This window comes from Danio rerio, chromosome 6 (assembly GCF_049306965.1).
Source record: "Danio rerio strain Tuebingen ecotype United States chromosome 6, GRCz12tu, whole genome shotgun sequence".
Taxonomy (NCBI): domain Eukaryota; kingdom Metazoa; phylum Chordata; class Actinopteri; order Cypriniformes; family Danionidae; genus Danio; species Danio rerio.
The window spans coordinates 54,803,260-54,817,266 of record NC_133181.1 but is presented as its reverse complement, the minus strand read 5'-3'; the positions used below and the strand labels follow the sequence as shown (position 1 = coordinate 54,817,266).

Genomic DNA, 14,007 nt, shown 5'->3' with positions numbered 1-14,007 from the left:
ATGCTGTAACTTCAGTTTTCTCTGTGTTTAATTGAACAAAGTTTTGGCATTTTTTATTTATTTAATACATTTCTTAATGTAAATATATGAAAAACAAATTGTATTTGATTGGTTATATGCATTGCTAAGAATTTTCAGATGATTTTCTCGATATTTCGATTTTATTTTTGAAACCTCATGTTTCAGAACATGAAATGTTGAATATGTTGTCATATATTTTGTCTAGGCCCACACTGAATCTACTCATTTTTAGCCCATTACTAAATCTACTTATTTACTTATGTAAATGTGTAAATATACTGTATATATATTCAGTTTTTAAATTAATTTCAGCAATATTTTTAATAATATGCAAATGTTTATATGATTTGTTTACAATGCAGTTGAAAAAGTCTTTTAATATACATTTTACAATATGAGAGACTTGCTTTGTTTACCAAACAAGTGTATCTAACTGGATTTGCACTGTAAAATGAAATACAAATAAACTTAAATACAAGTTAAACAGTTTTTTTTTATTTTTTATTTCATGTGGTAAGTGTTTCGCTACTATACTCTCATAACTATTCAGCATAAATCTGCTTTTTTTACAGATTCGGTCTGGCCCTCATTTTGTCCCACACATTAGTGGAAAGCTTTTATTAATTAGATTTCAAATTATGCTAACAGTAAAACACAGTTTAGACTGGGTATGTGGTCCACTCGGGTCACATATTTAAACACAGATAAACATGCCTCTGAAAAAGCAGGGAAGAAAGCTTTCTTACTCCTCTTTCACGTTTTTCAGGAGATGTAGAGATCAGTCTGATGGAGAGAAGCGGCCAGCTGGAGGTGGAAGTCATTCAGGCTCGAGGACTCATCATGAAACCTGGATCTAAAGGCCCCCCAGGTGATTCTTTAGCAGACGCACTGAAGGATGAGTCTAATACAACAGTTAGATTCGTTCAGCCAGAGGACAAAACCCACCGGCAATTTCAATTAGATTGGATCTTTAATTGTCAGCCTCATACTACTTTAACATTCATTGTGTGTTTTGAAAAAAAAAAAGCTTTTATTTCTTAGAGTTTTTGTTTTGTTTCAAGTCAAATTATCTAAAAATTCTTTAATCACGAAGCATTTTCTGGACAAGCAAAAAAAGCTGTTTTCAGAAATAAAAAGTCAAAATTAAGTGTGTTTTTCCTCTAAAAAAGCTAAATAATCTGCCAATGGGGTAAGCAAAATAATCTTGTTTTCGCTTTGAAGTAAGATTATTCTACTTACCCCACAGGCAGATTATTTTGGACTAAAAAACAAGACAAAAACTTCTAGTGAGAAAAGCCTTTTTTGTAGTGTACACTGCAAAGAGATGTATAATTTGGGTTTTTATTTTAAATTTCTTGCTGATCTTGAGGATGTAGAAACATAATTTTCACAAGAAATCATTCACTCTGACTTTTTCCTCAGTAAACTCCTTTGCTCTTTTTTATTGGATAAAGAGATCGTTCATTTAAAACTGAAAGCTCTCTAAATTCTCGCCCTTTATGATTTTCTTTTTTCTCTTGAACACAAAAATAGCTATTTTTTACAAAAGCTGAAAAGCTGGAACGTTCGACTTCCTCAGTAATTGTATTTCCTACCATGGGAGTCAATGGTTAGAGGTTTTCAGCTTTCTGCAAAATATCTTGTTTTGTGTTCAACAGAAAAACGGAAAATCATAAAGGTTTGGAACCACTTTTCAGGCTTGGACATTTTCATTTTTGGGTGAACTATCCCTTTAGGGTAGTAGTTGGGTTTGACTGTTACTGGTATAGGGATGTAGAATAAGATCACACAGAATATGTACTTTACAAGTACAAATAAACAGACAATAACTTAGTAATAAGCAGGTAATAAGCCATTAGTTAATAGTGAGAATTGGTACTTAAGTGTTACTGATTCTGTTTGAATTACTAACATTTTTGTTTTCCTCTCTCTTTTTAGCTGCCTACATTAAAGTGTATCTTCTGGAAAACGGCATCTGCATTGCCAAAAAGAAGACAAAGTCTGTCCGGAAATCACTAGATCCTCTTTATAATCAAGTCCTTGTGTTTTCTGAGAGTCCGCAGGGAAAAGTTGTACAGGTAAAATGATAAATAATACAAATTATGTTCCAAATTTAAAGTTGATATCTCACAAATGAGCTCTCAGTAAGATTTTGTTAGGCTGCAGTACCAGACATGACCACCAGATGGACGATATGACAATGAAACATGTCATTTCTGGACAGCCCCTCCAGTTTTTATTTTTGAACATACAAGTGCGTCCCCAAAGTTTTGAGGAATATGAATCTCAAATAACTGATTTATTTTGTCTTTGCCATGATGACAGTAAATAATATTTGACTAGATATTTTTCAAGACACTTCAATACAGCTTGAAGTTAAATTTAAAGGCTTAACTAGGTTAATTAGGTTAACTAGGCAGGTTAGGGTAATTAGGCAAGTTATTGTATAATTATGGTTTGTTCTGTGGACTATCGAAAAAAAAATTGCCCAAAGTGGTTAATAATTTTAGCTACAAGATACAAGATGTGCAGCACCAGAAACTATGGATACTGGAAGCCTGCTGGCATTTCTCCTGCGGTGTTGAGGGAGGGTTGCATTGACAATCCAACACAATGGGCAGCACATTAAACACATTTTATAAGCGGTCAGAAACTTGTAAATAACTCATGAAAAAATTAAAGTTACGTTAAAACCAAGCACACCATTGTTTTTCTTGTGAAATTCCCAATAGGTTTGATGTGTCAAATGACCCTCTTACTTTTGATGAAACAAAAGTTGGATCCAAGATGGCAGACTTCAAGATGGCCACCATGGCCACCACCCATCTTGAAAAGTTTGCGCCCTCACATAAACTAATATGCCACAAACAGGACGTTAATATCACCAACCATTGCCATTATATTAAGGTGTAATCATTTTAATGGCCCACCCTGTATATTGCATCACCAAAAATGATTGAGCTCATGTCCATGTGTTGTGCGATAAGTCAATATATTGATTATTGTGCCAAAGAACTTTAGCTAAAAATGAAAAGTCCCTGTGCATATACTCCATCTAAATCACAGATTAGTAACGTAAAATAAATATAGCATTATTTCTCAGATACATACATGTCTTATGACACCACCTTTCCATCATTTAGGGAGAACGGAAAAGAAAACGCAATGCAGTAAATGCTTTATTTTTAGCTGCTCCGAGGGAACGAGGGGAAACATTTCCTATCTCTCTGAATTCACCATTTTTCTAAGGACAACATTTATGAAAGGCTGTCATAACAAACATTAAAGGTTAGAACAGACTGCAGGATGTTCATGTGCTGGAAGAAACATCATTTGCATGTGTTTATGCGCTGATGTTCAGTGTCCTCCATCCAAACAGACACCAGTGTTATTATTATGCAATGAAACTTTCAGATCGACAGGCTGCTCGTTTGTCTTTTTTAAGTCTTCCCACATTCATTATCATATTTCTGAATTAGCTATTCAGTTTTGTGCTGTATATGGATGAATCACAAACTGTAAAACCTGTCAAGAACATGATATTACAGCACAAAAACATCGTAGAAATCATTTGTTTTGCTTAGAGAATATGTATTTTTTTTTGTCTTTAATAACAATAGAGCACATTTCAATAGTTAGGTTTTATTCCTGCAGTGCAAAAACATTGACATTGTATTACTTAAATGCAGAAGTAAATATAGTTTAAGCTGAGAAGCACATATATGATTAAATAATATTAGTTTTAAACATATTAATTAAATATTGATTATCATTACTTTATCATTAATGATTAATAATGTGATAACAATAATGAGTTATCAATAATGAAATAACGAAAATCTATAATGTTGGATTATGATAAGTAGCCTAATATGATGGATTTAAGATTGAAAGTTATGAATGAACTGTATTAATCTTATAGACTCTCAGATAAATTGAAGTAACAAATAATTTAATTTAAATTACAAAATCATATTTCGAGATACGAGGCAGTGGCGCAGTAGGTAGTGCTGTTGCCTCACAGCAAGAAGGTCGCTGGATCGAACCTATGTTCAGTTGGTGTTTTTGTGTGAAGTTTGCATGTTCTCCCTGCCTTCGCGTGGGTTTCCTCTGGGTGCTCTGGTTTCCGCCACAGTCCAAAGACATGCGGTACAGTTAAATAGGGTAGGCTAAATTGTCTGTAGTGTATGAGTGTTTGTGTGTGAATGTGTGTGTGGATGTTTCCCAAAGATGGGTTGCGGCTGGAAGGGCATCCGCTGCGTAAAAACTTGCTGGATAAGTTGGAGGGTCATTCCGCTGTGGTGACCTCGAATTGATAAAGGGACTAAGCCGACAAGAAAATGAACGAATGAATATTTCGAGATTGTTGGATTGGAAAATTCAACAAGATTAAAAGAACAAAAAAATTCTATGACTTATGGTAAATTATGAGAACAATAAATTTATTATTTATGAGGTTGTAAAATAATCTAACCTATCCTAAAGCTCTTAAGACATCTCAACGGCTGAAAAAATACTTAATATACTTGATTTTAAGGTGCTGTTCAATATCAAACATTTTTTATTTTCAAGATCTGAGCTGAACTATCTGCTGCTGCTTTCAGTAGTATGGCAATAAATGTCATATAAAATGGCATTTAAACTCACATTGTTAACATTCAACACTGAATAAAGCACATGAGCTGTACCTGGGGTGATCATTGTCAAATTTCATCATGTTGTTTAGCTGAAAGAAATAGAAGTTGTAACTAAAATAAATTTCTGGTGTTGTTTAGGACAAAAACTCCTTTTAACGTGGAAAATATTCCTTCTGTTGCGTGCCATGGCTTGCGTGCCATCGCTAAAGGCTAAGGAATTTTTCAAATGACCCAGATGGAAAAGATTTTTATTTGATCTATCAAAAATAAACAATTAAAATATTTTAGATTTTATTTCTCATCTAAATATTTTACATATTGCGTAAAAACATCAACCTCTACTTGAATCATTACACTTTTTTCCCAACATAAACTTCTTTTAAAAAAAATGTTAAAATGTTTTGTGTCCTCAGCTGTACATTCATGGAGAACTTTTAAACAAATGTTATTGTAAGGAAAATAATTAAACCGTTATGATAAATAGTTAAAAATCACCATTATAAATATATTTTCAAATTGTTTTATTGGGATGGATTATTGGTGAGTGTATGTGTTTTGGCAATATATGAACAAAGGAAAAATTAAGACCTGTTTAAAAAAGATGTAAGACCTACAGCACAGTATTTCACTAAATGTAAGACCTTTAAGGCCTAAAATCTGGATTTGAGATTTTAGACATTGTAAGACCCCACAGAAACCCTGCATTTAGGCTCTACAGTCAGGCTCTCTCCTGTTGGTTTTCCTAATCTGGCAACCTGCGCTTGCATTCGTTTTGATCTAGGAGTGCAATTTCTAGTTCAACCACTGGGTGTCAAACTTATATACTGCACCTTTAAATGTATTTATTTTTTGTTTTTAATTCCCTTATATACTGTTTGAATAACTGTATTCCCCTGTATAAATTAATAAAGTAAAAACTTTAATTAAATTAACTCAAAAATAGAATAACAGCATGCATTGTACATTAAAATAAAGTGTCACCATAAAATGAAATGCATGAATTAAACTACTTTCCTTACCTCCATCTCTCATGCACAGGTGATCGTCTGGGGAAACTACGGCCGGATGGACCGTAAGTGCTTCATGGGCGTGGCTCGCATCCTATTGGAGGAGCTGGATTTGTCGAGCATGGTGATTGGCTGGTACAAGCTGTTCCCTACATCCTCGATGGTGGACCCCACGATGGCTCCGCTGATCCGACACTCGTCTCAGCTTTCTCTGGAGAGCACGGTCGGGCCCTGCTGCGAACGCTCCTAAAATAAAAAAAACACACTTAATCTGTTTCTCTGGAAGGGCTCTCACTGCGCCCCATCCCAAAGAGAGCTGGCTGTGCAATGACTTGTGCACCGGAGCCCTCTGGAATGTTCTAGAATTTACGCAAGAACTCAAATGAGCTTTTGGGAATATTCCAGAATCGACACGCAGATGAGATAAGATTAAAAGCCTCTGAGAGACTTGAGGAAGAACACAGACCAGACTTTCAACACATTAGCTTGCGACGGTCTGTTTACATCCTTCTGAGGAAAAAAAACATGCTCGATTTTGAGAGGATTGAGGAAAGAAACATGGATGGGTTTTGTGCAATATGACTTATAGTGAAGAATGTATCAGTGAAAAAACGAAAACGTGCGGGTTTGCATTCATCCATTTTTATTTTTGGCGTAAATAACAATACAGGAATAGATATATGTCTTAAAACGATTCAATGTGTGTAGTTTGAGAAGTGTTCGTGGTTCATGCTTTCGATCTCTGTTTCTGTTCGGTTTGATTTGTCTTTCTTTCTCATTACTGAAACAGTGCCAATGCTGCCAGCAAGTGGCTTTATCTGTGGTCTGTGCGTCTGTATTCGGTCACTAGAGGCTTTGTGGATCAATAATCTAGGCAGACACACATTTAAGAAGGCAGATGCTGATTTTTTACACAACCTTTTTTTTCCTCCTGAGGTAACAGTGGCATGTTTTGGATCAGGAATTTTTGACGTCATTGTAAATTTTTCAGTTTTCCCCCCTCTATTATTAATGTATGGTGAAGAGAAAACTGATGCAAGACACCGTATCATTAGATTATAAAGTGATTATGGTATAAATGTTAAATATTTCCTTATAAGTACAGTAGTGGCCAATAGACATGGGTTTTTAATGTCTAAAATAATCAGAGAAAATAAATAGAGAGAGTTGACGTTAAATTATTAGCCCTCCTGTGAATTTTTCTTTTCTTTTCAAATATTTTCCAAAAGATGAGGATTTCTACTCAGTATTTTCTATAATATTTTTTTCATCTGGAGAAAGTCTTATTTGTTTTATTGTGGCTAGAATAAAAGCATTTTTTTTATTAATTTAAAACTATTTTAAGGTCATTATTATTAGCCCCCTTAAGTAATATTTTTTTTTCCATTGGTTACAGAACAAACCATTGTTATATAGTGCATAATATTTTACGGACTATTTTTCAAGATACTAGTATTCAGCTTCAAGTGCAATTTAAAGACTTAACTAGGTTAATTAGGCAAGTTATGATAATTAGGCAAGCCAAGGTAAAGCAATGGTTTGTTCTTTAGACAATTTAAAAATAATAATTTAATAGTATTGACCTTAAAATGTTTTTTTTTTTTAAATTAAGGGCCCTATCATACACTCGCTATGTCGCTATTTTGAGGAACTGAAATAGACTGCGCCATTGACCAACTAAAAGCTGCTCTAAAGTCCATCGCGATGTTTCACATTAGACATTGTACGATGACAAATTGGTTGACATCGCCCAACCCTAGTATGCATCACCATTTGGGGCATAAAAGTAAGATGTGTGTTTGGGTATATAATGTTTTTTACCACACTTCATTATTATTGTTCATTTATTTGTTTGCTAGACATTAGAACTGAATTTAGAAATAGTTTTAAAACAAATCTTTGTGCTTAAACGAAATTTGTTAGAGTAGGCTAAAATATGTAGGCTAATGGATGTCTTCAGCAAGTGCGTACAACACAGTTTCCTTACTCCACAAAAGTAAAGGAGTAAAGTTAAGAGTAAAGTTAAAGAGAAAGTAACGAGACCAAATTTGTCATCGTACAATGTCTAATATAAACAGAACTGACTCTTAAAAGGAATTGAAGAGAAGACTATGATAAGTTTATTCTCAAAACACACACAGAACTCATCAAGAGAATAGTCACAACCCTGTTAGACCACCCGCCACAGCGCAGAGCGGATTTTTCTGTCCTTAAAATAGCGAAGGTGAATTTGGACATTTGCTTTTGCGTCATGCGCTTTAGACTTTGCATCTAGATCGTTTAAATAGAGCCCTAAAACTGTTTTTAGCTGGAATAAACAAAGACTTTCTCCAGATGAAAAAAAAAATCCCTAATCTGCTAAATATCACCTGAGAAATATATTCTAAAAAGAATAAATATTGCACTGGAAGGCTAAAAGTTCACCTTCAACTGTTCAACAAATAAGTTCGGCCCAAAAAATAAACCCCAAACAAAACCAAAATCTATTTCTAAATATAAACCCATCGTTTAGTTTTGCACTTTATAATCTTAAATGTCTTATAAGCAACTGCTAGTTTGGCATGAGCCAAAGTTGACTTTCTTCTTTATATTCGTCATTTGTGACTTGGGGATGCAGAATCTTTAGTAGCACTGATAAGGCTGTAGCATCAGATAGTAGCATACGCATGAACGGCATCTTAGTTTGCCACGATCTAATGAGATATTGCATGGAACCGACTGATACTGGATTACAGAGCGTTTTTCGCTGGCACTCGAGCAAACATGTAGCAGCGGATGATCAAACGAATACTGTTACATTGCACAGAGAAAAACTGTGTGCCGTCCTGACGTAACATCAGCGATTAATAAACTCTGAGTTTTCATTCATCAGATCAGACGGTGAACAAAGGAAACCTATAAAAGGGAAGAAAACAGCCAAGAATTTCTACAAAAATAGGAGTATTTTGTGAAGAAAACACACTGTTTACCACAAAACAAAAGGCTTTTGTAACGACTAAATCCTCTTAGGAGTGATTATTTCAATTAAACGAAAACAAAAAATTACCTCAAACACCCTCGATGTGATCATGCTGTTACGGCCATACAAAGCACTGCCACACTCTTTTTGAACAATTAAATGTTCGTTGTCTCAGAAAGCAATAAGTAAATCGATTTGTGCTCACTTTCTTTGTCACAGGGAGTAAAGCCAGACTGTCTCTGCATTATTAGAAACTTCTGCATCCATGTAGCAATATAGTAGATCCTCATTTTTCTTTAGACCAAGCGCTGAATGTCTTGAGAATTTAGTGCCAAAAATCGTTTTTTAATGGTTTGGGAAAGCTTAACCAACTCAAAAATGAGCAATGTAGTGATTAGCGTTGTATATTTAAATGCATCGGTTTATTCTAGAATAATTTCATTGGTCATGGAGAAAAAGGGATATCATTCCTGTTCATTTTATTGTAAATACACACCTTTTTAATAGGATCAATAGGGAAAAAAAACAAGACCAAATCATCAAGGAATGTCAATATAGAGTGCATAAGGACTGCTGTTTCAGCAGTGCTGGTTCCAGAAGATTCTTTCCTGTTCATTTCCTCCATAGGGATATAACAAGTTTTATAAGCCATGAACCAAATCAACCAGAATGATCACAATACCTTTGATTTGCAGCCAAGAAGTGTACCAAAATGGTCAGGTTTCATTAGCTTATGTTGATTAATATAATATCTGTTAATCAACAGTTTCTGTATATTTCACAAGTGCTTTCGCTTTATTTACAGTTGTGAATTGCATTATGGGACTTCCATCTCTGCTCTGTTGACTTTTAATGTTGAAAATTCAACTCTACAGTTTAAGTGACTTTTATTGGCATTTTAGTAATATGAAATAATATAATGTAAGAAATAGTACTGTATAGAAAAATAAGTCTTTAACCTCCAAGGGCTTAGTGGCCACATACGTGGACAGCACATTTTAGCTCTTAAGTGGCCATTTAAAATACTTTGAATGTTTTATATTTTGTTACAGACATACAGTGTCAACCAGCAACTGTTTTGCAACATATGAAATGTCCCAAACACTATTTTTAACTGTCTACAATTGGAAGAAAAAGTTGTTTTTATTCTCTGATAGTCATAACATGTTAAAAAAAATCGATGTTAAATATACATTATAAAACAGTCAGGAAAAAGTGTTTTATGTACAGGTGAAGTCAGAATTATTAAACCGCTTTTTTATTTTTTCCCCAATTTCTGTTTAACGGAGAGACGATTTTTTCAAAGCGTTTCTAAACATAATAGGTTTAATAACTCATCTCTAATAACTGATTTATTTTATCTTTGCCATGATGACAGTAAATAAAATTTGACTAGATATTTTTCAAGAAACTTCTTTACAGCTTAAAGTGACATTTAAAGGCTTAACTAGGTTAATTAAGTTAACTAGGTTAGGGTAATTAGGCAAGTTAGGCAAAAAAAATAGCTTAAAGGGGCTAATAATTTAGTCCCTTAAATAGTAATACAAAAAGTTTAAAACTGCTTGTATTCTAGCCAAAATGAAAACAAATAAGACTTTTTCCAGTAAAAAAATATTATCAGACATAGTGTGAAAATTTCCTTGCTTTGTTAAACATAATTTGGAAAATATTTTAAAAAGAAGAAAAAAATTTGAAGGGGGCTAATAAATCTGACTTCAACCATATATTCGGACCTTGAGTCCACATATATGGACATTACTTTTTTCTAAAAGTATATCATATCAAAAGATGATACTTAGGTTTTATTCTAATTAGGTTCCAATAAGCCCAAATAGCAAAGAGAAAAAAATGCATGCAAAAAAACACCTTGGGGATAAAATAGGAGAAAATCGACTGTTAGTTTATTACAAGGTTTTAATACGGAAATATACAACACCAACCCAGATAATATATACATTTAATTTATTTAAAATGTTCATAAAAGTCACTTTTTCCAACTTGTTAGAAGTTAAAAGTTGGTTAGAAGTTGTTAGAAGAAAGATTAAACTCCAATAATGCAATTCAAAAGCAGAAATAAATGAAAAAAAAAAAAGTTAAATTATGAATCACAAAATACAAAATTAGCACACTTTGCTCAACTAAGGCTGAGTGGAGCTTCTTGGATAATATAGTTTTTATGCATGACTTATGAATTTCAAAACAGGTTGATTTAATGTGTAAAATATAAACCATTAACACCCTTAGAGCTCAGGTCTGACTGATGATTATTATTAAATATAAGTGCTTGCCAAAGAATAATCGTGATTAATTGCATCCAAAATAAAAGTTTGTTTTGACATTTATTTGATATATATTATACACATACATAACGAAAGATACACAACAATTTTTGTTGTAGAGATATTTAAACATACACTTTCAGAAATAAATATACAGGAGCTGTCACAAGGCTGTACTTTTTTAAAAGATACATATTTGTGTCTGAAGGGTCTATAATGATACCTCAAATGTACTCTTTAGGTACATTTGGGCACTAATATGCTACTGTGAACTCTTTGGGTACAAAGGTACTGCCTCAGTGACAGCTCCTGTACCTTTATTTCTGAGAGTGTATACCTTGTAATATAAACAAACAGGGCAACACTTTATTTGAAGGGGTGTTCATAAGACTGCCACAAAACCTTTATAATAATGACATGACAACTGTTATTAAGAGTCATTTGCTCAGTCAATTGAAGGGCAAAGATGACATTGTTTGTTATGACAACTTGACATTAGCAAGATTTACTTGTCATAAATCTGTCATAAACATGATTGTCCTAAAGCCATTTTTTCTGATCATGTTTTCAGTGGAACAAACTGTATTTGTCAATAAAATCTCTCATTAAAAGTGTAATTACCCAGTCAAATTATTTTCAAGAGCATCATTAATATTTAATGACATTTTAATGACAAAATGAAGCTTGTACCGCAGTAGATAAAGTCCGAAATAATATTAACGATGCTGTTATGACATTCATGACTCATTTATAATGACTTCACGACTATCAGGTTTATGAAAGAATTATGACAAGGTTGTGATGTATTTGTTTATGTCAAACAAACATTGTCATCTTTGCTTTTCAGTTGTTTTACAAAACTCATGTCATGATTAGAAAGGTTTCGTGGCAGTCTTATGAACACCCTTTCAAATAAAGTTTTGCCCTGTTTATTTATATTACACCCCTTCACGTAAAGTGTTAGCCAATAAGCATACACACTACACACACATTCATTCACTCATTCATTCATTCATCCATTCATTCAATTTCCTTTCAGCTTAGTCCCTGTATTTATCTTTGTTCTCCACAGCGGAATAACCGCCAAATTATTAGGTTATGGGATATTATGTTATGGGACAACCATACATTCTCATTCACACACATACACTACAGACCATGTAGCTTACCCAATTCACATATCGTCTTTAGACTGTGGTGGAAACCAGAGCACCTGGAGAGCTACACACATATAATATCTCAAAACGATTGTTTATTTTGGATCTGATTCATCTTTGTCCAGCAATATTAAAAATCTGTCCCTATGGAGAAAATCAACTCAAGCTCATTCTGAAAATGTAGCCCCGTGGACGTTTCTGAAGACCGTGATTTACGCACCCGGAGGTACGTATGGCTGCATTTCGTTTTTTCAAGAGAACGATACGGGGCGGTGTGACGCCGCTCCTCTTCGCGCTTGCCGGCCGATGGCTCACTTCCGTATGGAGGGCTTTTCCGACACAACCGTTTGTCCGGTTAGCTCGTCGTGTTACGTTGGCAGAGCGGAGGCCTGGGGGAGGAGCCGACCACGGTGACGACCAGGTTCGAGTCCAGAGAAGAGCAGTTCCAGAAATCAGATAAGACAAAAACAGAATCCAAAAACAAAGCGAACAAGTTCGTAACGATGAGAATGCGGTGAAATCCGAAAACAATGTCAAAATCGGACGAGGGCTATTCTTTTTCTGGGCGGCTTTTGTAAATCGTCGCTTCGGTTTAGGGAAGGAGGAGGAGGAGGAGGGTGGATGGGTCGATGGATTGGCCGACTGCCAAGTCAATCATTCAGTCGCACAGACGGTTGCTCCACAGCGGCCTCCGGCGGCTTTTTACACAAGAACAGTGCAAGCACAAACAGCGCACGCTCGCGAGAGGCGAATTTGCGAAAATAAAACTGCACAAATACGTTCCTCCTGGGACGTATTTCACGGTCTCCAGAAATGTCCTCGAGGCTACGTTTCCAGAATGAGCCTGGGTTGCAGCAAATGAATAGACTTTGTACTTCCAGAACCCGAATGTTGTGCTCTATTTCAGTTTTTCCGGTTGTATTACTTTATTATTTATACGTTAAATTACAAGACAGATCTCCTGTTTTTGTCAGCATGATGCTGAATTGAATATATTTACATGCAGTAACTGCTTTTCAACTTCGAAACAGATAAAAGAATGTGATTTATAGAGTACAAAAACAAATTATATCCATTCCACTTGTTGAATTAATAGGAAATAGATTTTGTAACGCCTTAACTTGTAAACCAGAGGTCTTAACATAAAATCCAATCGTACGGCGGAGAAAACGAGCATGCAAGAATGTCATTCTATTTATTTCATTTGTCTGACTTTCGTTTTGTATTTAATTTTAATCTGGTAAACAGTCACGGCCTTCTGTCACCGTTGCGTTTTACACCACACGGTTTTGTAACTAACCATATCAACTGTACTCGTTGAAAGTTGATAAGACAAAATAATGGACTTAATCCTAAAATTGGACGCTGTGATCTTTTTCTTCATGGAGATACTCGTTTGATTCCTTATAACTATTCATCATATGTAAATCTGAATTGGTAAAATAACGTCACTGTTGATTAATACACAATTTAGTGTATTGTTACTCTGTTGAAAATGGTTATACAGAATAAAATAGCTCACTCTGATTTACAAAACCCCTGTGTGTGTGTCTGATGACTGAGGTTTCCAGAGGAAAGCTTCTGATAAAGGGGACCGTATTGCAGACGTCAGAGAGAAAGAGAGATTTCTGTGTCTGTCAGCTTCACTCAGCTCTTTATCAGCACAGCAAATGGCTTTTTAAGAGTGAGATCAAGGAAAATTAGATCAAGCACTCTTGATTTGGAAATTGAGCTGGATGTTGGTATTTGGGGGATACGGTTGTGTTTCATCATTGTGTATGTGTGCGTGAGTGTGTGTGTCAAAAGGGCAGATGAATAATCTTCAGCTGGTTTGATGTAATTACAAAGAATTCAGGTTGCTTGTACACACATCAAACATCAAAGACATCCCACACACACAATTGATTGTATGTTCTTATTAAACCAAGCTAATTAAAATTACATATA

At 34.6% G+C, this 14,007-nt stretch overlaps 1 protein-coding gene and 1 long non-coding RNA gene across 7 annotated transcripts in view; one reads left to right on the top strand and one right to left on the bottom strand.

Annotated features, from left to right (window-relative positions):
- rims4 (regulating synaptic membrane exocytosis 4) overlaps nt 1-6,838 on the top strand; it is a 74,543-nt gene extending 67,705 nt beyond the window's left edge. The window contains exons 4-6 of the mRNA XM_694455.10: nt 788-889; nt 1,960-2,099; nt 5,697-6,838. Of these exons, the coding sequence (XP_699547.4) occupies nt 788-889; nt 1,960-2,099; nt 5,697-5,915 (461 nt within the window). The 3' untranslated portion in view covers nt 5,916-6,838. The remainder of the gene's footprint in view (nt 1-787; nt 890-1,959; nt 2,100-5,696) is intronic.
- LOC141386368 (uncharacterized) overlaps nt 1-14,007 on the bottom strand; it is a 171,845-nt gene that overhangs the window by 121,914 nt on the left and 35,924 nt on the right. For 2 of the 6 annotated variants that reach the window (XR_012408245.1, XR_012408246.1), the window contains exon 1: nt 5,678-6,016. This is a non-coding gene — a long non-coding RNA (uncharacterized lncRNA). Of the gene's footprint in view, nt 1-5,677; nt 6,017-14,007 lie in introns of those variants that run through there. The other 4 variants (XR_012408243.1, XR_012408244.1, XR_012408247.1 and 1 more) reach the window with 3 other exon arrangements.